Source organism: Aotus nancymaae, unplaced genomic scaffold, assembly GCF_030222135.1.
Source record: "Aotus nancymaae isolate 86718 unplaced genomic scaffold, 86718_ANA_hifiasm-v0.15.2.pri h1tg000040l, whole genome shotgun sequence".
Classification (NCBI taxonomy): Eukaryota; Metazoa; Chordata; class Mammalia; order Primates; family Aotidae; genus Aotus; species Aotus nancymaae.
The window spans coordinates 6949296-6976399 of NW_026988454.1; the positions used below are offsets into that span (position 1 = coordinate 6949296).

Consider the following 27104-nt stretch of genomic DNA (forward strand, 5'->3'; position numbering starts at 1 on the left):
CTGGTTGGACATGGTGGGTCACGTCTATAATCCCAGCACTTTGGGAGGCCGAGGCAGGTGGATCATGAGGTCAAGAGATTGAGACCACCCTGACCAACATGGTGAAACCCCGTCTCTACTAAAAATACAAAAATTAGCCAGGCATGGTGGTGGGCGCCTGTAGTCTCAGCTACTTGGGAGGCTGAGGCAGGAGAATTGCTTGACTGCAGGAGGCGGAAATTGTAGTGAGCAGAGATTGTGCCACTGCACTCCAGCCTGGCAACAGAGCGAGACTCCGTCTCAAAAATATGGGGATTAGTAGAGAATTTGTGAAAGACAAAGGAATGTGGCTACTCTACAGAGCTGTATCCAGCCTCCTGAAAATGATTTCTCCTTAGCCCTTTGGAGACCACGCGTAGAACATTGTCTCCGTCTGTTAGCATCTGCAGCTTAGCATAGTTTTAAGATTGCCTCACACCATGAGAGTCTGTGATTTTAAGATGTTGTGTACTTGAAAGGAAATAACCTTACTTTCTTCTTTTCAAAATTGTGTTTTAATGCATTATAATCTGACACCATCTCTGTTCTATGGCACTGTCTTGTCAGAACGAGTTCTGCATATATCGGCGGCTGGTCACTCCTAGGGAGACGTCCTCTTTTGAGCTATTCTTTTTAACACGCTGCAGCTGGACTCACATATCTCTGCTGCCATCTTCTGGAAAGCTACATACCAAAGAGAAAAACATTTCATCTATTCCCAAAGAAGTACAAATGTGTGCTTCATGCCTTCGATGTTTCCCTTGGCTCTAGTAAGGGGTGCTCAGATGGTATTTGATTCTCTCCTATTCTTTTAACACAGAATTTCAGAGCTGTGGAAGAAAAATAAATGGCACATAATAAAATACTTTTATAATAGATGCAGCCATGGTAGAAAACAGGCACAAAGAAATCTTGACTTTCGTATAGAGATCATTCAACTTTAAGGATCAAAACCTTATCTGAAGGGTCATTGCTTGTAGGTACCCACTGGCTCTCAACCTGACTGATCAGCAGCCATTGGAATATTCTGATTGCATTGGAAGCTGTTCATTTGGTTCCTTTATATGCTTCCAAAAAGAGTGTACACATACAGCCCCTTTTGAATGTGACCATTATGGAAATATGGGAAATCAAACTCAAACGTCAATCAAATGACTACTCTGCTGACGTGATATTGAATGATTGACATGATGGGCCATTCACCTAGCTTTCTGGTAGTACAGAGCGCATAAGGGGGCTGACAGTGACTTACCTCGGCACGTATACCAGCAAAGAAAGGCCTCATCCCTTTCGAGAGAGCAGTCCTATGAGGAGTTTACCAGCATGGCATTGCTGGGGAGGTTTCAGTTTCACCCGAGATTCACATCAGTCATTATCATCAGTATACTGGGAACTGCTTTAATTAACAAGGCGCTTACTACCCTCTTACTATGCTATAGACTCTTGCCACGTGTAAAACATCATAGCCCATTAGAGAAAACCATTTGTTGTGTTTGCTGTGTACCAGAAACTGTGTTAAATATTCATTGCCTTATTATTTCTTCTTTGTAGATGCAAACAAGCTAAAGCAAAGAGATGCTAGAATCACACAGACAATAAATGATCCAGGAGGCCTCAGACTCCATGTCTGTGTACTTCAAAGGGTTCACTTTTAAACACTAATCTACATCTGGTATTTAAAAATATAAAGATCTAGTACATGATTTCACAGATTACAGTATGCTATTTCTTTATATATTGCTTAGGGCCAAGATTTTACTCATCCTAAAAGTAAATACACAGCACATATTAGTTGCAAGGCAAAAATATGACTTTAATGTTAAGAATACTTTAGGTATTACTCAGAAAAAAAAAAATCAACTAATTGAATTTAGCCTTTGTTAAATAGTTTTTTTTTTTTTAATTCTACCTCCTTTTAGGCATTTAGGATAAGCTGATGACTAGAGTTAAGTAAGAATTGTGGCACCGGCCAGGCACAGTGGCTCATGCCTATAAGCTCAGACTTTGGGAGGCCAAGGCAGGTGGATCATGAGGTCAGGAGTTCAAGACAAGCCTGGCCAATATGCTGAAACCCCGTCTCTACTAAAAATACAAAAATTAGCTGGGCATGGTGACATGTATCTGTAATCCCAGCTACTTGGGAGACTGAGACAGGAGAATCGCTTAAACCCGGGAGGCAGAGGTTGTAGTGAGCCAAGATCCCACCACTGCACTCCAGCCTGGGTGACAGAGCAAGACTCCATCTCAAAGAAAAAAAAAAAGGAAGTATGGCACCAAGCTCTCAAGCTTGAAAACATATCAGAGGAGAATGTATTAGGTGACCATGTTCATTGTCAAATAAAAGGAAACCACCACATTATTGGAAGTGGTGAACTTACTCCTGGTGTTGAATTCTGAGAGGAATTTGCCATATGGCTACCTGGAATTAAAATATATATATATATGGTTTGAACTATAATTTTGCAAATAACAAGGAAAGTTTAGTTGTTTTCACATCACTTCTTTTGCAAAAAACTGGGAATAAAGTGACCTTTGTTAAATTTTTTCTATAGGAACTTTATCAGTCAGAACTTCACCAGAGAGACCAGACCAGCAGGGTGTATATATCAAATATACATACACATACACACATGTATGCATATGTATGTGTATATCCCTACATATACACATGCAGGCACACACACATTTTATTTATAAGTGTGTATATACACATATATATGGAGAGATTTACTGGAAGGAAGTGGGTTACATGGTTTGGGGGCGGGGTAGACATCTCCTAAATCTGTAGGGTGGCCATCAGGAAGAACAGGCTGGAACTCTTGGGCACAGCTTGATGCTGCTGTCCACAGGTGCAATCTCTTCTTCCTCAGGAAAGCCTCAGTTGTGCTCTTAAGGCCATTCCACTGACTGAATAAGCCCTCTTCTGGTTATCTAGGATAATCTCTCTTACTTAAAATCAATTTGTGGGGATTCAGTCAGGGTGGTGGCAAAAATATTAAAGGAAAAATATTAGAGAAAGTTATAGAATATATCCTCAAACCCCTTTGGAAGGTCTAAAGGTTTTTTTCTATAGTTCTTGGCTGAAGGCAGCCTTGTCCCCTTAAATAAATTAGAGTAGAAATAAAAGAATGTAGGGGGTTTACCTAACTAACTTGTTTACTCATTAACCTTGGCTCATTCCAAATGGCTCTCTTGAGAGGAGATTGACCAAGGATATTACCCATTAAAGGTGTTTGCTGTAGGCATCAGAACCTGGCCTTTAATCTTCAACCTCTAGTAGTGTTGACTCAAGCCTTTGTCAATTAAACTTTACTGAATAAATGCAAGTCTCACTAGTTAGTGAAGGCCAGCGGCTGCTATCTCTTTACAGTACTCTCCAGGGAGACTGTAAGCAGCCACAGATCCTCAGCCGAACTAGCAAAGCATAATATCTGTGTGTCAGTGTACTTTACTCATCAGTCACTGAGTCAAAGTCTGGAGGACAGACCCCCAAAAGTGGTGACCCTGACAGTGGCACCCAAACATAAGGTGACCCTGACATCAACGGATTATAGATCCTAATCACATCTACAAGATACCTTCATAGAAACATCTAGATTCATGTCTGCTTGAGTAACTGAGGCCCATAGCCTAGCCAAGTTGATACATAAAAGTCTTCACAGGAGCTATCATAATACAGTCCATGTATTTGCCTTCTACCAAATCTATAAAGGAATAGAGTTTAGAGAGCCAATGAAATAAGTAGGTATTACTTTTATAATTGTTTAAAGACATTTTAAAATTCTCAGAAAAGGTCAGGCATGGTGGCTCATGCCTGTAATCCCAGCACTTTGGGAGGCTGAGGTGGGTGGATCACCTGAGGTCAGGAGTTCAAGACCAGCCTGACCAACATGGTGAAACCCTGTCTTTAAAAAAAATAAATAAAAATGAAAATAAAAAATTCTCAAAAAAAAAAAAAAACTCTACAGAAATGTACAGAAATGGGTGGTATTTGTTAGATCCACCACAAGAGAAGATAATCCTGAAAACGTATACTGTATAAATAATACTCCATGTTTCTGGTACACTAACTTCCATTTGGTTAATGCTTCCTCATAAGGTTTGGAGAGGTATTATGCATCTTCAGGGAGCCTCAGCAAACGTGAGTCCATTTTTAAGTAATAGCAAATCCCTGGGTAAATTTCAGCCTTCTACATGGCTGGTTAAAGAAAGATTCATGTGCCCCAGATATGAGACATGCAGGTCAGCAGGATGGTTGTGAATATGTTGGTGGAGCTAAGTCGGCTTTCTTCCCCTTTCTCTAGAAACAGCTATGCTATGGGAAGTGTCTGCAAACTGCCCAAACACTGTCTCAGGAAGGAGTTTTATGTCTGCCTAACCCAGACTTCTGTTCACCATGCCCTTAGCAGCTCAGTTCATTTTTCATGGCATTTCTAGGCTAAAAGAAATGCCTAACAGTTGTGGTTATGAAAGATTTAGGGTCACATAGCATAATAAGAATTAATGTCTTAGCAACTGAATAGTTATCTGAAGTGATAATTCACATAAATGGAAAGAAACAATGAGCTTTAATTTATTCTTAAATAATCAAATCTTTGTTCCAAATGGATGTTTACATGGTACTTGTTTTCTATTCTGGTAACTTCCAAAAACCCAGCTTTGCAAAGATAGAATGTCACCAAAATGAAAGTGGCACGATCTACATGAACACTGGGAACTGCCTTGAGTTAATAAATCACATCGTGTTCATCAGCCAGGCTGTGTTTTACTGAAAATCCTGGAATATCCCAGGGCACCCCTATGAGTTTGTTATGGCACTGCAGGGCACTCTGGTGTGTAACATAAGAACTGAAGGTTGAGAGTCTCGAGTTCTGGATAATGCGATTGAAAACTCAAACATTTCCAAGATCAAATCAGACCTTCTAGACGTTTCCCCCATTGCATACGAGACAGATTCATGTTACTTAATTGGGAAGGACCACTGCATGATATATCTAAATTTAAATTAATACTCTGAATAGAAGCAAATTAGCCAGTGTATTCTGTGAAATCATCACCAGAATTTTCCTGCAGCATTTACTTGCCTTTTGCCATGCTGAAGTGGGGAGGCTTTCATCTGACACAATCTTCCCTTTCTGTTACTTCTCAGTAGTCCATTCTTTGTAGTACTGGTGTGAAAGGGAATTTAATGTCTTTGTGTCAGGAAAGGCCTATTTATTCTGACAAACTGATCAACCTCCAGGGTGTTCTTCTACCATGAAACTGATTTTATATCTCATCCACTAGCTAATAAGATGTGAAGGGTTTTCTCTGTCATGCCAACAGATCAGATTTGCCTCTCTAGAAAGCAGTAGGCTGAGACCCCATTGCCAGTTCTCTATGACTGGGCCTTCCATCCACATTTTTCCAACAAAGCATGTAAGAGCAGAGGAATGAATGTGAAACAGAGCCAAGTATTAACAGATAACAGTTTTTAAAAATAGGAGAAAATCCTAGAGCCCAACTCACTATTCAGTGAATTCACTTTTAGTTCAAAGAAAATAAAACGTCAGAAACTGAAGCCTGGTGATGTTGGTGAAGGACATTCTGATGCACACATGCTCTCCCACCAACCTTTAAATAAAGTTTACATTTCACTAAATTTGAGTTCAGTCTCTCTGCTATGAGACGAAATAAGAATATCATATGCTAAAAGTGATGGCTTGAAGATCTATTGTAGCATACTTCTGAAGAGGTTATTTCCTTATAAAATGCTTTTCCTTTTTGTTTCTGATGTTCTGAGATTAAAATATTTTTCAGATGAGTTTTTAAAACAAGAAATTGGACATAGGGAAGGAGAAAAGTCTGTTCACATGGTGAAGACAACATGAAGGAAAAATGGTGTTGGGTAGGCTATTCTTTTTGAGGCAAAGAGGAATTATGCTGTATTTTGGGGTAGAGTTGGTTTTATATCCTATTTGTTTTTATTTTTGTTTTTCAATTCAAATCAGACCTGTCTCAAGCAAAACTAGGCTAAATTCCTGACTTAGGCTATAAAATATTAGTCTGAAAACTTTTACGTCTCTGAAAATCATTTGAATCTTCCAGACATCACTTTCAGCATATTATTTTCTTATTTATTACTGTATCAGATATTTATTGCTATGTAAAAACCACCCTAAGATTTAATGGTTTCAAATAACAGCAATCTACTTGGAATATGACCCAGTCACATAGCTGGCAAGTTGGTGCTGGCTGTCTACTAAAAGCTCAGACAGGGCCGTTGTTGAGGCTGCAGTTCTCCATGTGGGTGTCTCTTGGGCTGTTGGGCTTCCTTATCATATGGCAGCTGGGCTTCAAAAGCAAGTATCCCAACAGGAAATGGAAGTCTCTGGTTTCTTGAAGCCTGGGCCTAGAAAGTGGTACACCATCACTTCCACCATATCCTAGCAGTCAAGTACTCAACACAACTGGCAGAAGAAGAGACATAAAGCCCACCTCTCAAGGGAGAGAGGATACTGTCAATTTGCCTCTGTGCCCCAAGACCACCACCATCATCTACACACCATACTTGTGGACAGCACCTCTCTTCTCTGCTGAAATGCCTTCTCTGAATACGGTTTCTGCTGTGGGAGATGTTGCCCACTGCTTATTAAAGAAATGTGCATTGAAAGAAACCAATGAATATAACGTGTTTGGAAAAAGGAAAAGGAGTAGGGGCAAAATAGTCCCTGGCTGGCACCATCTTCTTAAAGTTTAGAACACGTCGTCTGCTGTGGTTACAGCCACTCAGCGTATGCTATCTCACTACGTCTCCCAGGGGTCATATGAGATAGCTATCACTGTTATCCTGGCATTTCCAAGGGGGAAACCAAGGCATAGAAACCAAGGCGGTTTTCCCAAGGTGTTTCAGGTGGCAGGGGATGGGATGACGACTCCAGTCCAGTGTGTTCCACTGCTGACCCACCCCTCAGCCGTGACAGCCACTTCAGAGCATGGCTGGTGACAATGAGAATGGGATGTGCTTTCTGGAGGGGTCCATGGATCCCAGACAGACAGCCCTGAACAAACCTAGCTGGCATTCACTCTTCCAGCTGTCTTCTTTGTAAGATGGCGGGTAAAGGGCATTGCTCCCTTGGGCGTCTTCAGTCCCACGGTGAATGCCAGTCATCATCTCTCAGTCTGTGTGTCTCTGTCCTAATCTCTTCTTGTAAGGACACCAGTCAGATTGAATAAAGCCTCCCCTAACAACCTCACCTTCCCTTACCACTTTAAAGGCCCTATCTCCAAATACAGTTACTTTCTGAGGTCCTGCTTCAACCTATCAGTGATGAGAGGGCACAGATCAGCCCATAGCCACCGATTTCTTTTTCCGTAATACGCTTTCAATATTAAAGTAAGTCTGCTGACGTGGGCATATAAATCTTCTATGTATGCGAACAAACATTGAATGTGAATGTCTTGAATGAAGTTTTTTTCCTTGTATTCTAATACCAATTAAGCTTTGCTCTGGGTATTTATTTGCGTTTCTGTGTGTACTAGTCTGTTCTCACGCGGCTATAAGGACATACCCGAGACTGGGTGATTTATAAAGGCAAGAGGTTTAATTGACTCATAGTTCTGTGGAGCTGAGGAGGCCTCAGGAAACTCACGATCATGGTAGAAGGGGAAGCAAACACATCCTTCTTCACATGGTGGCAGTAAGGAGAAGAATGAGAGCTGAGCAAAGTGGGGAGCCCATTATAAAACCATCAGATCTCTTGAGAACTCACTCAGTATCACGAGAGTAGCATGAGGGAAACCATCCCCATGATTCAGTTACCTCCCACTGTGTCTTTCCCATAATGGGGAATATGGGAACTAGAATTCAAGATGAGATTTGGGTGGGGATGCAGCCAAACCATACCGCTGTGTCTTCCACTAGGGTGGAAATACCTTGAAGGAAGGAAATGTGACTCGTCATCTCTGTAGCCCTGCCATGGTGCTTGGAACACCCTTCAGTAAAGAGCGGACAATCACACCAAAATATAACTTGATTTCTTTTTGCAAAAAAAGTAGAAACCTTCGCACAAGCCAGAGGAATGAATGTAATGTGTTTGGAAAAAGGAAAATGTGTTATGTCCAAATGCAACCTCATGTCCCTAATTAACGGATGTGTGTTCTTTTGCAGTTTGCCTTCTGCCGGGAGTGTAAAGAAGCATATCATGAAGGGGAGTGCAGTGCCCTGTTTGAAGCCTCAGGAACAATTCCTCAGGTACAGAATGCCCCACTCATTTCCTCCAAGCAGGGCTACCGGCATGGTGGGGGACTGGGGGACTGGAGCTGTTTCCTGGAGGTCACGGAGAGTTCCATTCTGAAAAAGCAAGCAGCAGACTGGTAGCTGACAGCCAGGAAATGGGGACCCTGGCTTCTCCCAGAATCACTCTCCTCCTCGGGGCACAGGGTAGACTTCCCCATGGCCATTTGGGGAGTGTCCAAGATAGCTTTTCCCTGGGCAGATATGGAATAGGGACGAGGCATGTGAGCATTTTCAAGGGAGTCCTTAGAGGGGAAATAAAACAATTTAACAGTCTCTAAATCAGAGAAATCAATACTAACTCTACTTCAATTTTTTTAATGCCCTAATTTAGAATCTCTGGTGAAAATCCCTCCATGAGTGGCATGTACCGAGGTATTACATGATGTAAGGATATCATTGTCTTTTAGCAAGCAGTGTCATACCCTATGCTAACTGGTGTTTCAGTCCTCATTAAGTAAAGAATGTGCTGACAGAGCCTCACTCTGTAAGGTGCTATCTCAGTCTTAGGAAAATGCAAATTCATTTTCTTTTATTTATGAATTATGATCAACCAAACCTTCATGGAAAAAGAGTTAAAAACGTCATCACAGTGGATGAATTTGCTCATTATTTTTCTTTCATTGTAGATGTTAACAAGGGTTTAAACACCAAATCTTTGCAAATAAATCCTTTAGTCATTTTTCTGATAGGAACCTAATAAACAGACATAGAAATTCCAGAACATTTTAATTTTACAGCAGAGAATGTTAAAAATCTGCTCTAAAATCAGAGCATGAATAAGTGTATCCCAATATGGCATTCTGCAGATGAGTTTATCCAATATTAGCATAGCTAAATAAATAGGACTGGTGAATTTGGGTCTTCTCATCTGCTCCTAAATTGCCAGCCATGAGGATATGAGTGGATTTAGGACTGAGTTGCCATTTCCATAGCCCAGGCAGCAAATGCTCTTTCTGTTGGTTTTATTTTAGCTCAGGGACATTCAAACGGGAGCTCACCAGGTACTGACAGCAGAAGCAATAATGGCCCAGAGACCCCTGCCTCAGGATCGCTGTAATGGAGGCGGGTATGCCTGAGGCTCTGGGAAATGGAGTTAGTCTAGCAATTTACATGCTCTGAGACTGCAAACATGGACAGAGGCTTCCACGAAGTGGTACTCTGGCATCTACAGTATTTATTTGGAAACAGTAGCTGTAAGGGGAAGAAGAGCATTGCGCAACCTAAAGCCGTCCAGGCACCTAACCCTCCCTCTAATCCCATTCATTCTTCAATCAAGAGGAACCACCAACCTTGGTGTTAAAGATTGAGGTAGCCCAAATTAAATGTTTTTAAATTATTAAAACCTTAATATTGGATTCAGAAAAATAGGAAAAAGAAAGTTAGAGATGACCCGAAGCATAGATGTCCAATATCAAGGGAACTGTGTCTGCAAACAATGTCAATTAGCAGACACTAAATTCAGCATTTGGGTGGCTCAAGCAGGTGCCAGACTCTCTCAAAAATGCATTGAAACATATATTTCCCTTCAGAGGCTCACAGGGGAGCCATGGGGGGACACTTACTAGAAAATGAATATCGTAATTACGGTAATATGCTAAGCCAAAGTTTAGCAACTCTGTAGCTTTATATGCAACGCTTCCAGGCTTCCCTGGAAAAGTCATAGAAGGTGGGTCAGAGTTTGTCAGGACAGCAGGACGGGGTGTTAAAGGGCATTCCAGCAGAGGCTGCCACACGGACAAAGTTGCAGAGGCCAGAATCTCTTCAACCAGACTGTGTCCCTCTGCGTCCCTGCGTCTCCAGGCCCAAGACGACATCTGCTGCATAGACATTTAATACATGGTTTGTTGAGTGATGGTAGCATCTATAAAGAGACATTATTTCATTTTTTTTAAACAGGGTCTCACTATGTTGCCCCAGGTGGAGTGCAGTGGTGTGATCTTGGCTCACTGCAGACTCTTTATCCTTGGCTCAAGCAACTCTCCCACCTCAGTCTCCCAAGTAGCTGGAACTGCAGGCACACGCCAACCACACCAGGCTGCTTTTTGTATTTTTTGTAGAGACAGGGTTTCAGCATGTTGCCCAGGCTGGTCTTGAACTCCTGAGCTCAAGCAAGCTTCCCAAAATGCCGGGATGACAGGCATGAGCCACTGCGCCCGGTGAGACATTATTTCATTCATTCAACAAATACGTGGTTCTAGGCCCTCGGGACAAAGAGCAAGACAACGTCCCTGCTCCCATGAGCTTCTGTGGCTTCATTAGATGCCACCGAGGTTGCGCAAGCAACTGGTATGATACGAATTCTGAGGAGGTATAGTTAATCCATGCCAGGGGCATCCCAGAAAGAACTCAGGACAAAGCGGCCCCACAGCTAGACCCACAGGGTACGAGGCCCTTCCTGCTTCCAGCTCCCAATCACAGGGCCAGCCTCCAGTCCTTTTATTTGAAAACAAAGCAAACCAACCAGACAAACTAAAAAGATGTCTGCCGGCCAGACATGGTGACTCACGCCTAGAATCCCAGAACTTTGGGAGGCTGAGGCAGGCAGATCATGAGGTCAGGAGTTCGAGACCAGCTGGCCAAGATGGTGAAACCCCGTTTCTACTAAAAATACAAAATTAGCCGGGCGTGGTGGCATGCACCTGTAGTCCCAGCTACTCGGGAGGCTGAGGCAGGAGAATCGCTTGAACCCGGGAGGTGAAGGTTGCGGTGAGCTGAGATTGTGCCACTGCACTCCAGCCTGGGCAAGAGAGTGAGACTCCATCTCAAAAAAATACAAAACAAAACGAAAAAAAGATGTCTGCTGGTTAGCGGTTGCCAGAGAACAGAAAGCAACTAACGGGGGGCTTTGCTGCCATGTTTTCTACATCTCTGATTCGATCAGGGTCCCTCAGGTGAAAGAAGCCGACCCAGATGGGCACAGGAGGAGATGTTAGTGGAAGGGATGACCTGCAGAGGCGGGTAGGGGCACAGGGCGAGAGCCTCAGAGCGAGCATCAGTGGGGAGCAATGGCCACCCCAGGCCTGCAGAGGGAGGGAGAGGAAATGAGTTCCGTGAAGCCCGTGAGCTGCAGCCGTGGAGAAGGGGCCTCATGACAGGAGGTGTCATCATGGGGTGTCCAGCATTGCCCAGATACCTTCCCACCGTGGGAAGGGAGTGAGCAGGGACATGCTGCCTCCTGCCTCCTACCATCCGATCTCTTGCTAATGTCTCCCGTGGGCCACACCCCACCAAAGCCACCCACAAGGGATCCTAGGGGCACAACCCATGAGAGTTAGCCTTCCGGATGCAAAGCAGAGAGGGGAAAAACACAAAAGAACCAGCACCTTCTCTATGAGCAAATTTACCAATCTTCCCAAGTTTCCTTATTTCAACCATAGCTGCTCTTGGACATGGGAAGAGCAGCTTCTACAAACCATCAAGCTATTTCTTCAAATTTCACAACCCAATTCAATTTGATCACAGAATGAAGGGTTTTTATTTTAATACAGCGGGCTTATTTTCTGTTCCCTACATTTCTCTCAAACAGCATGGTCTCCAGGAGGACGACCCTCTGCTGTTTCACTGACCTGAAATCTGAAAGGATGACACTCTACACATCTCACGATGAAAAGCTAATTGCAGGCCCCCTGGGAACTGAAGGCTTTAGATGTGTTCTCATGTCTGAATTTTGCTAATACTAACTACCTTCGTCAGCCCTCGTCACGCTTTCCTTTCAGGTGCACTCAGTTGCAGGGTTCTTGGCTTTGAGCCATTTGTGACTCCTTCCGCTGTTCTTCCCTTTAGCGTTGATTGGTTGCTGTTGATTGGTTGCTTTAGTGTTGATTGGTTGCTGTTCTTTAGCGTTGATTGGTTGCTGTTGATTGGTTGCTGTTCTTCACATTACATTCTCCAGCCAAGCAAGCCCATTGCTCTTGGGTCCCAATCAGCTTTTCCTAACAGTTAGACTGTTTGACCTAAAACTTAATGCATTTTTTGATTAATGCAATATTTTTTTTAAAAAAAAGGAATCACAAAAATTGCCTTTAAATTGGTTTTAAGATATTGAACAAGGTTTAAGTTGAAACTGCTGGGAGTTTGGGGAAGCAGTGACAGAAGATCAATCTATCACTGACTAATGAGAGTCCAATACCATTTACTTTCCCTTGGTTTTCCCTGCCTGTTCTCCTTCCCGTGTTCCAGTTCCTTCCGCGTATTCCCCCTGGGGACTTTCTAATAACTAAACACTTGCTCTTGCAAACCACATAAATTGATTCATTGTCCCAGTGGTTCTAAGTAGTTATGTTGCTCTCCCTACTCAACAGGAGGGCAGACTGAGACTTCCAGACTGTTAGTGGTGCTATCCGAAGCCACAGAGGAGATCCATGTCAGTGATCTAAGTAGTTGGGAACAGCAACTGCTCTCTCATATATCTACCGTGTCTGAGGGGAATGCGCCCATGCCTGCCTTCCAGCCATGCCTCCTGCTCAACCTTCTAGGCTCAGATCATATGTTACCTCCTCTAGAAGCCGTCTGCCCTCCCCACTACACTACGTCCTGTAAGCTTTCAGACAACTGTACATCCTTATACACTCATCACATTGAAGTATCGTTTCTGTCTCTTCACAAAAAGTCTGGGCTTTGTTAGCGCAGGGTTTGTGCCTGTTGCACCCTGTATCCTTCAGTGCCTAGCACAGACTAGGTACTCATTACATGTTTGTTGAATGAATGACAGATTCCCTCCTTCATCCACACACCTCCCTCCCTACCGTGAAGCTGGGCAAGTATTGGAAAAGAAAGGACAGTAGCTTCAGGGCTGGATTTTGCCTCAGGAACCTTTTCAATCATGAGAGAAAATTACATTTCCACAGTGAACCTCAGTTCCTTCCATCTGCCTCCTAAATTAGAAAAATAAAGCCACCATTTGCTTGGGATAAAAATAATCATGTGCACTTGTATGGCATTTGTTTACAAAGCACTTTCAAATACACCATCTTATTTTGAGGCTTATCTCAAGTTTTTGCGATAGACTTTGCTCATGGGCAAGGTAGAGGGACGGAGTGGCCACCAGGGCCGCAGAGCTGCCAAGCCCCAGACCATTATCCTACCCAGGTCTTTGCGAGCGGCACCAGCCAGCACTGATGACCATTCCGGTCCCAACAAAGCAGAAATGTGCTTTAACTGTTCTAACTGGTCACTTTGCCTTTTGAAAGATGGAGGTGAGCGGGCTGTTGCTGGCTTGTCAAACGCAGTACCAGGATGGCCAACTCGGATGCCAACAGCAGCCCAACCCTTAAATGTAGGAGGCAGACTCGAAGCCTGCTTCCTGGGTCTTTCAGTATTTTGATAAGAATACAAAGATAACTTTCACTTTTCTTCTGCTTTTCCTACTAAAATAAACAGAACAACAACAGAAACACATCAACGCCAAAGCCTGCAAGCGTAATGACACCTGGCCCCATGCGGGGGCGGGGTGGGGGGAGTCCTGTGGCAAACTGGAGTGGGTGTGGCTTGTTGTGAGGGGTGGCGGGGGGCAGCTGCTGCATAGCTCCCTGGTTCAGGTCCATGTTTACCCAGCAGAAATGTGAGCCCAAAGGTACCAGGCCTTCCAGTGTGATTTTGTGATGTCAGTAGCATAAAATCCATATGTTTTTGTTAAATATCTTTATTTTTTTAATGTTGAGAATGAACATTTTTTAAAAATCTTAAACACATCTACAAGTGGAATTTTGGCTGCAACTTTGTTACATTTCCTAGTTATGTGCCTTTGAACCTCATTTCAACTGAGTGTAAGTTTCTTATAACTAGTGGAAAGAAGGAAAACGGAGGATGCTCAGTACACATTTATAAAGCACCTTTTATTACCATGCACACAGTACGAGGCATTTTGGATACAACATTAAAAGTAGACTTGGGGCTGGACGCGGTGTCTCACACCTGTCATCCTAGCACTTTGGGAGGCCAAGGCAGGCGGATCACCTGAGGTCGGGAGATCGAGACCACCCTCACCAACATGGTGAAATCCCGTCTCCACTAAAAATACAAAATTAGGTGGGCATGGTGGCGCATGCCTGTAATCCCAGCTACTCAGAAGGCTGAGGCAGGAGAATCACTTGAACCCGGGAGGCGGAGGTTGTGGTGAGCCAAGATTACGCCATTGCACTCCAGTCTGGGCTGTAAGAGCAAACTCCATCTCAAAAAAAAAAAAAAAAGATAGACTTGGCCTTGGCCTCTGTTCTCATGGGATTTGTAACCTAGTGAAGTAGAAAAACAGTTTGACAAGTAATTAAAATATTGTATGCTGAGAGGCACAAAAGAGAACGTTTGGGATGCGATGGAAGCATAGAAGTGGGACCTGGCCAGTTTTCCACGGGGTTGGAGGAATTGTTCATTGGAAGAAGTGAAATTTGAGCCAGGCACGGTGGGTCACACCTGTAATCCCAGCACTTTGGGAGGCTGAGGTAGGTGGATCACCTGAGGTCAGAAATTCGAGACCAGCCTGGTCAATATGGTGAAACCCCGTCTCTACTAAAAATACAAAAATTAGCCGGGTATGGTGGTGTGCACCTGTAGTCCCAAATACTTGGGAGGCTCAGGCAGGAGAATCGCTTCAACCCAGGAGGCAGAGGTTGCAGTGAGCCAAGATTGCACCACTGCACTCCAGCCTGGGTGACAGAACAAGACCCTGTCTGAAAAAAAAAACAAAGTGAAATTTGAGACCTACAGGGATGAGCTCTTCAGGCCAGGAAGGAACTGTTCTAAGCAAAGAGACAAGATGTGCAAAGTTCTGGAGATGAACGCGAATGAAATGTTCAGCGAAGTGGAAGACACTCCCTTGATTGTGCCATAAAGTGAGGTGGCTGTGGCCTCAGACCAGGCTGGAGACGGAGCCAGGAAATGAAGGGCCTTGTCAGTCACGGGCAGGAGCTTGGAATTCAGGGCAGTGAAGGCATTTGGAGATTTTTATTTAAAGATTGACATCATCAGATTGGTGCTTTCGAAGGATCTCTGGCTGTAATATAAAAAACTTTCGTAGGGAATTGTAATAGTTTGTATTTTCCAGGAAGAAAACCTGAGATGCTTGAGATTTGAGTGCAGGCTGCGTACTGGCGGGTGCTGTGGGCAGTCGCACGAGGCAGAATGAAGGAAGGCTGAGCTGCCCTGCAGCCGCCACAGCCAGCCCTAGAAGGAGGTCTGCAGTGGATGAGCTTCCGAGTTGTTCTGCATGGACACGGAGTGGTCAGGCCTTCCATCCCCATGCATAGACCAAGTTTTCAATGTGGGCTTCCCCCACAAGGAAGAGTGACCTCGGGAGAAGCAGCTTCCTTCAGCAGGGGGCAATTCCTGAGTGGAGACTTGGCAGAGAGCTGTCTGCTGCTGACACACCCGGCAGAAGGGACATCCATCCCAGAGGAGGGGTCTGGCCAGCCTCACAGCATCTGCACAGTCTGCCCCTTGCACTGCCTGGAGACGTTTGCTTTGTGGAATAAGGGACTGGCGGGATGTACAGGTGGAAGGTTAGCAGGGTGAACTGACTTAGCTCATGCTGCCACAGCTGGTCTTGAAGTTGCAGCTGACTCCCATCGACTCTTCCTTCTCTCCTACTCATTCTAGGCTCCCCTCGCCCTCAGATAAGACCTCAAGGTGGCTTACCTGGTGGGGTGACATAAACATCGTCCCTGATGGGTCCCAGCTCCTGTGTGCCTGCCATTCTAAAGTCATGGCGACTGAACGATTTGCTATCAAAATTGGGCAGGGGAGGACCAAGAGATACCACAGTGAACCACCTGGGTACCAAATGCATTCTTCCCATTTAAATACCCCTTCCATAACTGCAGCCCTGCCTCCTCCTGAGAATCAGTTATCCCTTCCAGGATGGCGACTCCGTTTCTAGCCTGCTAATCACTTGGCAAATGTAACATAAAGTGACCAGAACTCTTGCTGTGTTCTCTGGTAGCAGTGTTCCCATGTTGGAAGCCAGGGCCTCTGTATGTGCAAGGCCAGGTTACACAGATGGAGAGCATACATTCCAAGTGGGCACTGGGAGTGATGGGTGGGGCCATCCCTACGTCCGCCCCTTGATTCCTGAACCGTTGCATTCTACCTGCCGGAGACACGCACTGTACCATGGCGGTCGTTGATTGAGAGCGTAACCCCTATCTTAGAGGACAGCACCCTCATCGCAGTGCAGCTCCCACTGCAACTTGCAAGCCTGGTCCATCAGTCCCATCAGGTCAGCAGCTTCTGGGCAGTAGGATATGTGACAGGACCAGTGTCATGCCGGGTCCCGGCAGCCTGCAGATGCTAGTGCTGACTGAGGCTCTGTTGCCAAGAAAGGCAGACCCGCACCCAGAATAGGAGTCACTTCCTGTCAAGATGGAGTGTCTGCAGCTTCCCAGGCAACAGTGTGACCCACCTGGCACCACTGGCCAATTCGCTGGTCTCCTTGAGGAGTGGCGCCACACTCGGGACTCAGTGTCGGTCTTCGTTGCCAGCAGGCTGAATGTTGGCAGTGTGGCAGACGGGGGGATGCCCGAGCTGGGGAGCGTGGCAGGGCTTCACCTCACCACCACGCTTGCCCCACGCAGGAACGCCCTGGCCCAGGACTGCTGTGGCCAGTGACAGAGGCTGGCAGCGGCCCACTGGCAGGATCGCTCCATCTGCTTGTTGAAGTGTGCTCCTGTGCGCTCTGCCACGCTGTGCAGACCCGCTCACAGGTCCTGCCCCTCCCACAGGTCTGTCCATGTGCCTGCTCTGCAGAGCTCCGTGTCTCCCTGTCCTTAGTCTTCCACAGTTTCTCCATCCCTGCCCCTAAGGAAGCTGAAGACATTTGCCACCACTCAGGAGCTTGTATCTATTCCTGACTCAGGACTCCTTCCTTTCCACACGTGGTCTCCTGTCAGTTGCTGTCTCATCTCTTTGGGCTGCTGTCACTAAATACCGTAGACTGGCTGGCTTATGAACCACACACATTTATTCCTTGCCATTCTGGAGGCTGAGAAGTCAAAGATCAATGCTCCAGCAGATTTGGGGGTCTCACGAGGGGTCATGTTTTGGTTTGTAGATGATGTCTTCTAGCTACGCCCTCACATGGTGGAAGGGGCAAGGCAGGGCTCTCTGGGGCCTCTTTCTAAGGGCGCTGATCCCATTCATGAGGGCTCTGACTTATGACCCAATCACCTCCCGAAGGCCTCACCTCCTAATGCCACCAACTTAGCAATTAGGTTTCAACATAAGAATCTGGGGAGACGCAAACACTCAGATCACAGCAGCTGCGTTGCCCAAGGGTCTGCCCATTGGCAGGGTCTCCTCTCCCCACCCTCTTTCAACCCTAAAGGGGGTTACCGTAGAGTGATGGTGCGTTTTGGCCACACGCTAAGCCAGCTCAACTGTGAACCGAGCTTGGATCCCTCACCGTGTCATAAGGAATCCCCCAGCCCCACCCCCCGCATGGGACCTCGGTTGTGAGCCCGGGGAGAAGCAGTCACACCACAGTGTGGGTGGCACGGGGGTCTCGCCACCTGCTTGTGCAGCTCGCTCATGCCCCGTGGGCCCGCTTGGGCCTGGGCCTGGATGCCCTGCTTCTGTCTCAGGACAGGTTGCTGCACAGATGCTCCAGCTCCACAGGACTCAGTAGCCTGCCCGGGCTCTTTTGCAAGTGGTCCATCGTTCTCAGCTGCTGAACCCCCAAAATCCTTACAGGGATGCTCCTACTGGCCTGCAGGTAGCCCCGTGTGACCTCTTTTCCCTCCACAGACAGCTGGAATCCACAGGGTCTGCCTGTTTGCACAGTCACAGAGACCGGGCGCTTGCATGCCACCTGGCCCTGCCCTCGGCTCCTCGGGGGCCCCCTCAGAGCTTCCAGCGCTGTCTCCCAACAGGGACGGTCTCCTCTTTGGCCACTGGCAGGAGAGACTCCAACTCTAACTCCTTTGTAGAGTTTGCTTCCTAGAACTCTCCAGGGACCAAGCATCCCAGGTTATACATTCCCAGGGAAACGGGAGAGACTTGCGGGCAGGGGCCCCTCAGGGGTGCTCTCGACAGCACCTTCAAGAAGAGAAGGAAGCAAGGTTGGGCAGAGCGGAGTCCAGCTGCAGTGTGGCTCCCACAGAAGACTGAGGGGAGCCAGAGGTAGGAGGCTAGAGGTGGGCCCTTCGCATCCGCCCTCCAGGCGTGAGCTGCCCGGCCTCCGCAATGTGATGCTGGGCCCTCAGTCCCAAGGTGGGTGGGGCTGGGAGTGCAGCAGAGCACCCCCTAAAAGGGCCAAACCAGAGACATGCCAGGCACCAGGAGCGCGGCCAGGGAATACAGAGGAAGGGACGGGCTTGAGGTAGGATCCGCAGAACTCGGCCGTGGATTAGAAGACAGGGTGAGACGTGACTGGTGAATGTCGATGCAGGAATGTCTAGCTGGGCGCCCTGGTGGTGCTGCTGGTTGGAAGAGGAGACAGAAACCGAAGCAGGTTGTTCAGGGAGACGCGCGTTCATTGTGGGCATCTCGGCAGAGCGGTTCGGTGGGCAAAGGAATGGATGCCTAGACCACCTCAGAGGGAAATCGAGGCTGGAGCCTGCGATCAAGATGCGAGATTCACGATCCCCAACGAACGGCCCCTTGCCCGTGCTCCCCACCCCCACCCCTTCAGAGCTGCAGTCGGGGAGAGGCTGGGAGGTGCACCTCCCTCAGTGGAGGACAGCAGTGGGTCCGGGGACCCGAGGTCTTTTGCTACATTTAGCCCCAGATCTCCCCACAGAGCCGTCTCTCAGCCCTGACTGCCTTCACCCACAAGCGCAGTCCCAGAATTGGGAGTCGGGTGTCATTTATCATTCCCAGAGCTCCAGATCCCCCGTGACTTGGGGGTGTATTTTCTGAAGCGCTTGCTGGTTTAAGTAAAGCAGGTTTGATGCCACTGCTCTTGAGTCCGTGACCCTGGACCCGCCGCCTAAGTGGACGTGCAGATGGGGTGGAATGGCTGCGACAGAGCTCCATGAAAGCCAGCGCGTCCTTCCGGCTCGGCCTCGCGCTGTGAAACGCTGAGTCAACGCCAGGACGGCCCGGCCGCTCTGCAATGCGTTTCCACGGCCCTCGCTGGTGCGCGGAGGTTCGCTCTGGGGCAGCAGAAATGGCCCCTGGCAGGTCGTCAAAGGCGCGGTTCGATTTCCTCCACTTCCAGGCCGGTTGCTCAAAGGCTCAGAGCCTTTTCGCCGCCTACCACACAGGGCCAGTAAGTTATAAATAATGAAGCGAGCGCATGTTTAGCCATGTGTAAGTTGCAAAGTACTACAAAACGCTGAAACTTTAGGGTTTGGGTTCTTAAGGCTGAAAGCTAAAAATGCCAGGCACTGTGGAGAGCGGAAATGAAAGAGAAGATTGATTGGGATGGAAAGACAAGTGAAGGCACGTTTGCGTGCGCACACACGCTGGCACCGCTGGCGTGCCCTCGGAGGCAGATCCTGGCCATGCAGACCCGGGGCTGGGCCTCTCCACGCGCACTTCTGTGCTGCAGATCCCTTCTTCTCTTCTGCGACTGTCACTCCAGCACAGCAGAGCACCGAGCCCCTGCAGTGCACTTCCCTGGGTGTTAGCTTCCGGCCAGGGGCTTCCTCCCTCTGCAGGTCCCCTGAGCGCTCTCATCTGTGGGGTCACGGCCTGCGGGTCCCCTGAGCTCTCTCATCTGTAGGGTCATGGCCTGCAGGTCCCCTGAACTCTTCATCTGTGGGGTCACGGCCTGCGGGTCCCCTGAGCTCTCTCCCCTGTGGGGGTCACGGCCTGCGGGTGCCCTGAGCTCTTACCTCTGCCCAGCCACTTTCCAGCCTCCACCAGATCCTTGTCTGCACGACACACAGGACCCTTCCCTGAAAATGGTGCTGTCCTGAAGGCTTTTGGATTCCAGAGGGCTTTAGGATCCCAGCAGAGTTGGTAAAAAGGTCTGAATGTAAATTCCAAACTTGATTTTACAAGTCTGTACCCTGTGTTCTAGACTCCATAAACAAGCTGCTAGAACAAGTTTGCAATGTGGAGAATATTTTATAGAAACTTGTTATCACAGCTACACACCACACACACACCACGCATACGTCACACACACCACACAAACATCACACATATACATCACACATATATAACACACATATCACACATACACACACACCACACATACATAACATGCACACCATACATTACACATACCACACATGCACCGCACCCCCATCGTGCACACCACACACATGCACTACATAGGCCACACTCACATAACACACCACACACGCTACACATAACCGCATACACATATACACAGCATACATACCCACAGAACACACACACAAACATAACACTGCACACACACCGCATACCTCACGGGGCATTTGGATCTCCTCAGAGGAAAGCGCCCCTGGCAATTCTCTGCACCCCACTCAGCATCAGGAGGGGAGCAGCTGCAGTGCGCCTCTGATGCACCAGATGGCGCTAAACCCTTAAGGAAAATGCTGGATTTTGCTAGAAACAAAAATAAAATGACGGGGGAAAAGGGAGTGAAGGCCACTTTGAAAGGCACCCCAGCCACGCCTGCACAGTGGCCCAGCCCACAACGGGCGGGAGGAAATCGAAGGACTGTGTCCCAGAAGCAGCATTTCTGAGAGCTGTGCAGATTTGAAAAGCTAAGAGCCGGATCCTGGCCCCCATAAATCCTTCATTAAAAGCGGGGCTGGCAGGGGGGACAAAATATTGTCACTCCACAGGAAAGCATGTTGACCATGCGTGAGGAAAATGGTTCACCTGCTCCACAGTTGTCCCATGCAAGCACAGAGGCAGAGCCCGTTTAAACTCATCACCACTGCAAGCACAGAGGCGTAGCCCACTTAACTCATCACCCCTGCAAAGCACAGAGGCATAGCACACTTAGCACCCCTGCAAATGCAGAGGCATAAGACATTTGAACTCAGCGTCGCTGTAAGCACGAGGCGTAGCCCATTTAACTCATCACCCCTGCAAAGCACAGAGGCGTAGTACATTTAACTCATCACCCCTGCAAAGCACAGAGGCATAGTACATTTAACTCAGCACCCCTGCAAAGCACAGAGGCGTAGCATATTTAACTCAGCACCCCTGCAAACCCAGAGGCATAGTACATTTAACTCAGCACCCCTGCAAAGCACAGAGGCGTAGCACATTTAACTCATCACCCCTGCAAACCCAGAGGCATAGTACATTTAACTCAGCACCCCTGCAAAGCACAGAGGCGTAGCACATTTAACTCATCACCCCTGCAAACCCAGAGGCATAGTACATTTAACTCAGCACCCCTGCAAAGCACAGAGGCGTAGCACATTTAACTCAGCACCCCTGCAAAGCACAGAGGCGTAGCACATTTAACTCATCACCCCTGCAAAGCACAGAGGCGTAGCACATTTAACTCAGCACCCCTGCAAAGCACAGAGGCGTAGCACATTTAACTCAGCACCCCTGCAAATGCAGAGGCGTAGCACATTTAATTCAGCACCCCTGTAAGCACAGAGGCACAGCCCATGTAGGCTCAGCACTGTTGTTCTCCAGGGTTGCGTTTACCTTCTTTCAGCAAGGACCAGATGTTTTCCTACCCTTGTCTGTGAGGAATCCAAGACAAGCAGAGGGAGCTTAAAGTGAAACAGATCTGGCCTCAAACATGAGTTTCAGCCTAGCTGTGATGGGTCATTTTCTGTGTCAGTGTAGCTGGGCTGCATCGCCCAGTTGTTGGATCCAGCACTAGTCAAGGTGTCGCTGTGAAGGTATTTTTGTAGAGGTGGTTAACATCTAGAGTCAGTTAACTTTGAGGTTAAGGAGAGGACCCTCCATAACGTGGATGGGCCTCACCCAGTCCGTGGAAGGCCTGACGAGCAAAGACTGCGGCTTCCCAGAGAAGAGAGAGTGCAGAGGCTCACGCCAGCAGTCCCACACTTTGAGGCCAGGGTGGGAGGGTCACTTGAAGCTAAGAATTCGAGACCAGCCTGGGCAACAAAGCGAGACCCTTTCTCTACAAAAAATCTTTTTTAAAGATTAGCAGAGCACAGAAGCGTGTGCCGCTTGTCGTCCCAGCTACCCTGGAGGCTGAGGCGGGAGGATTGCTGAGCACAGGATTTGCAGGCTGCAGTGAACTGTGATCTTTCCGCTGCACTCCAGCCTGGGCAACAGAGTGACACCCTGTCTAAAAAAAAATAGAAAAGAAAAAAATGCGGGGGGATCTCTCTGTCTTTACCACAGTGTATGCGGTTCTCCATAGATCTGCAGGCTAGCGACATCAGCATCACCTAGGAATTTGTTAAGTGGCCCGTTCTTGAGCCCAATCTCAGACCTACAGATTCAGACCCAGAGGGACCATGGGGGAGACACAGCAGTGTGTGGGTTAGCACGTGCTTCCGGTGCTGCTGGTTTGCGAGCCACCTTTCCCCTATTGGGGACCGGGGAAGCTGCACAAGGCAGGGATTGTGGGCTTGCTATTTGTCTGTCGTCTCTCTTGTTACCGGGATGTGTCCCCAGTGTCCAGGACAGTGCCTGGCACATCTTAGACACCCAACAAATGTTTCTTGAATGAAAATATTTCTGCATTCACTCTAGCAAAAATAATAGTCTGCTTTGTGCCAGAATAACTATCCTTTGCACAAAAGACAGGCTCTGTTGTCTGCTTTCGCTCCTTCTTCCATCCTATTAGTGATGATTCCACATTCAGAATCCCATCGATGTTGACAATTTTGGTCACTGCTGACCTAAGCCAACCATGAACTAGAGAATGCCATTATCGAAAATATAAATGAGCTTCTTTTCTAGCTCAAGTGTAGATTTTTCCCATATGTCAACTTGTAGCAATAGTGGAACACAAAGCACTTTTAAAATAACCAGTAAATGGTACCTATTAATAATCCTGCTACTTAATGTTTATGTTGCTCCATTTCCCCCTTTAATCTCAAAATAGGTTGATAGATATTTACTTCGCTTCCCCTTCAGGAAGCAGTTGAGGCCGCCATGAGGCACGACTCTGTGAGATCTCATCTGTGGCACTTGGTACACATTCCACTCATAGCTGAAATCACCACTGTTAGAATCATTGTCAAAAATGCCCTTCTGGGCCGGGCATAGTGCTGTAATCCCAACGCTTTGGGAGACCAAGGCGGGTGGATCACCTGAAGTCAAGAGTTCAAGACCAGCCTGGCCATGTTGAAATCCCATCTCTACTAAAAATACAAAAATTACCCAGATGTGGTGGTGCGCACCTGTAGTCCCAGCTACTCAGGAGGCTGAGTCATGAGAATCACTTGAACCCAGGAGGCAGAGCTTGTAGTGAGCAGAGATTGCGTCACTGCACTCCAGCCTAGGCGACAGAGCCAGACTCTGTCTCAAAAAAACAAAAAAGAAAAAGCCCTTCTGAATTGCATTCTAAAGCATGGCTTGGGGAGCTTGGAGGTTAGTGGAGAGAGCGTAGCTTTGTATTCCCCACAGCCCTTGACTAGACACCCCATTAAATCCCAATACTCTGATGATTTTTTAAAAAATATAACAAAGTACATTTAAATATATATGGCCAGGTGCGGTGGCTCACGCCTGTAATCTCAGCACTTTGGGAGGCCAAGGCGGGTGGATCACCTGAGGTCAGGAGTTCAAGACCAGCCTGACCAATATGGAGAAACCCCCTCTCTACTAAAAATACGAAATTAGCCAGGCGTTGTTGCAGGCTCCTGTAATCTCAGCTACTCGGGAGGCTGAGACAGGAGAATCACTTGAACCCGGGAGGCTGAGGTTGTGGTGAGCCGAGATCACGCCATTGCACTCCACCCTGGGCAACAAGAGCGAAACTGCGTCTTAAAATAGATAAATAACACACACACACACACACACACATAAATATTCTCCAAAAAGAGTTGATAACAAGACAATGTAAAAACAACAAATCACGTTTTGGTGACACCCTTCGCCAAGCGGTAGCATTGATTAGCTCAAGGTCCCTGAAAGGTGGTGCCGTTTTCTTTCTCACCAGCAGGCGGCGGGCTGCTCACACGCGGCAGTGCTCAACCGGCCCACCTGCTTGTCTGCAAGCCGGGCAGGCTACTGCCTGCAGAGGTGGAAGGTTTCCGTGTCTGAGAGAAGAGAGGCGAGCATTGATGAGAAAGCGGAAATTTAAAAGCTGCCATTCACCCGAAAGCATTCATAGCTGAATTAAGCCAACTATGTTTTCATGATTAACGGCAATCTGCTTGCTCTTTTTTGGAAAATAGGCTTAAATTGATTTTTAGGATTAGAATATACTTGTCTAATTATTGACTACACAGGTGTCACAAGTTTGTCTTAAAGCAGGAAAGATTCATATGCAGTCCCTCAAGTTATTCTAGCTTCAATATATATCAATGTGTCTCCTGCGTACTAATTCAGTTTTGTTTTTGGTTTTGTTTTTTTTTTGAGGTGGAGTCTTGCTCTGTCGCCCAGGCTCGAGTGCAGTGGCGTGATCTCTGCTCACTGCAACCTCTGCCTCCTGGGTTCAAGCGATTCTCCTGCCTCAGCCTCCCGAGTAGCTGGGACTACAGGTACCCGCCATCATGCCTGGCTAATTTTTTTTTTTTTTTTTAAGTAGAGAAGGGGTTTCGCCATGTTAGCCAGGATGGTCTCAATTTCCTGATCTTGTGATCCGCTCGCCTTGGCATCCCAAAATGCTGGGATTACAGTCGTGAGCTACCACGCCCGGCCTAATTCAGATTTTAAAACCTATACAAGTACATTTTTATTTACCTGTGGGGGTTTTTTTGTTTGTTTATAGAGACAGGGTCTCCTTATATTGCCCAGTCTAGTCTTGAACTCCTAGACTCAAGTGATCCCCCTGCCATACTTGTGTTTCTAAAGGAGAGTTAAGGCCAATCCAGGCCTTCAGTGGTCTTTTCCATGTATACAAACTCCCATAGCCTCATGTTCCCAACTCTTTAGAGATGATCGTGATGATTACAATAACAAAATAATAATGTTGGTTTCAGGGTGCGCCAGGCTCTGTGCTAAGCTGTCTGTGTGTTGATCTCACTCGCAATGACCCTTGTGTGGTTATTCCTCTTGAGCCACAGATGGACAATCATGACAGTAATTGACCTTTCTAAGGGAATTTTGATTCTCTCTCTCTCTCTCCATATATATATATACACATTCAGAATCCCATCTATTTTGATAATTTTGGTCACCGCTGATCTAAGCCAACCATATATGTGTGTGTGTGTGTGTGTGTGTGTGTGTATGTGTGTGTGTATATATATGTGTGTATATATAGAGATCTATATATGAAAGGTATCTCCTATAATCATATGAAATATATATATGAAATATTTATAATATACTTAGATATAGATATATACTTACATATAGATCTCTATAATATAGTTATATATATGAAATTGCTATTTTCAGCCATGAAGTATGTTAGGAGAGAGACTTGTCCCGTTCCACCCCCACCTCCACCACGCATGCGCACACAGATGCATGCAGTTCCTCCTGCCATGGGTGAGCAGTAGACAGGCACAGAGTTCTGCAGTCACCTAACTGTTACACTGCCCTGTGAGAGCCACACTTTACTGCAGAATCAGACGGTGATGCTGAATCACAACAAAACCTTCCCCTTCTGGCAACACAATAAGCAGGCTTTGCTTTCACGCTTGATGACTAAGGTGGGAACAGAGGGTAAGTTGTCCGGCTCACCTTGTTATTCTTCAGGCCCAAAGAGAGACTCGCCCTCCAGAGGATGAAGGGTTCCCATACTGCCCCTCGAAACCCCTTGGGGCATTTTTAAGGGATCTAATTTCTGTACCCGGCCACAGACATACTGAGTCCAAATCTCCAGGGTCTGAACGCAAGCCTTGGCATCCTTTTTAGAATCCTTTTGGTGATCCTGAGCCTGTGGGCACTCAGCCACTGCTTGAGATCATTCCAGAAGGATTTAAACATCAGCATGATGACACTCATGAAGGAAGCAAAGCAAAGATGTGCTCATCCTGGTAGAAATCCCCTCTCAGGGCCAGGCACCGTGGCTCATGCCTGTAATCCCAGCACATTGGGAGGCCGAGGCGGGTGGATCACCTGAGGTCAGGAGTTCAAAACCAGCCTGACTGACAAGGTGAAACCCCATCTCTAAAAAAAAAGAAAGAAAGAAAGAAAAAGAAATCCCCTCTCAGAAGTGGCAAAGGTCTAACCCAGTGGCCTGGGCACTGCCCACTCCCAGGATGTCCTTGAGCCGCTTCTCCTGCTCCCCAGGGTCATGGGGCCGGCAGCAGTCACTGGGCCTGGGACTCTCCTCCCTCCCCATGGATCCTCTGGACCAGGATAGGAAGCACAGGAATAGCTGTGATGCTGAGAAGGGCAGGGACTGCAAGGGCCTTCTTGATGGCCTGTCCCACGTGTTAGGTGCAGTGGGACAGTTGGAGGCGATGAGGACAAAGAAAAGACATGAGCTTTGGCAGCCGGGGCCTCCTGGTGTCCTTGAGAGCACTTTCAGCAGATTGCGGGAGGGAGAGCTGGGGGGCAGCAGTGGTGGCCCAGGGCAGAAGAGCAGGTGGACAGCCGGGAGTGGAGTTGCAGTGCTGGTGCTGGGAAGGTGGGCCGCTGCAGCAAGGTGGGGGCTGGGCAGCTTCTCCCACTGCCTTTACCACAAGCTGGGTGTGGTGGTGGTGGTGGTTTTTGTTGTTGTTTTGAGACAGAGTCTTGCTCTGTCATTCAAGCTGGAGTACAGTGGCATGAACTCAGTTCACTGCAACCTCTGCCTTCCAGGTTCAAGTGATTCTCATGCCTCAGGCTCCCGGGTAGCTGGGACTACAGGTGCGTGCCACCACACCCAGATAAT

At 47.3% G+C, this 27104-nt stretch overlaps 1 protein-coding gene across 3 annotated transcripts in view; it reads left to right on the top strand.

Annotated features, from left to right (window-relative positions):
• The window catches only part of PRKN (parkin RBR E3 ubiquitin protein ligase), a 1419146-nt gene that overhangs the window by 1372967 nt on the left and 19075 nt on the right, over nucleotides 1-27104 (top strand). For all 3 annotated transcript variants that reach the window (XM_021670246.2, XM_064360477.1, XM_064360476.1), the window contains one exon: nucleotides 8168-8251. In XM_021670246.2, the coding sequence (XP_021525921.2) occupies nucleotides 8168-8251 (84 nt within the window). The remainder of the gene's footprint in view (nucleotides 1-8167; nucleotides 8252-27104) is intronic.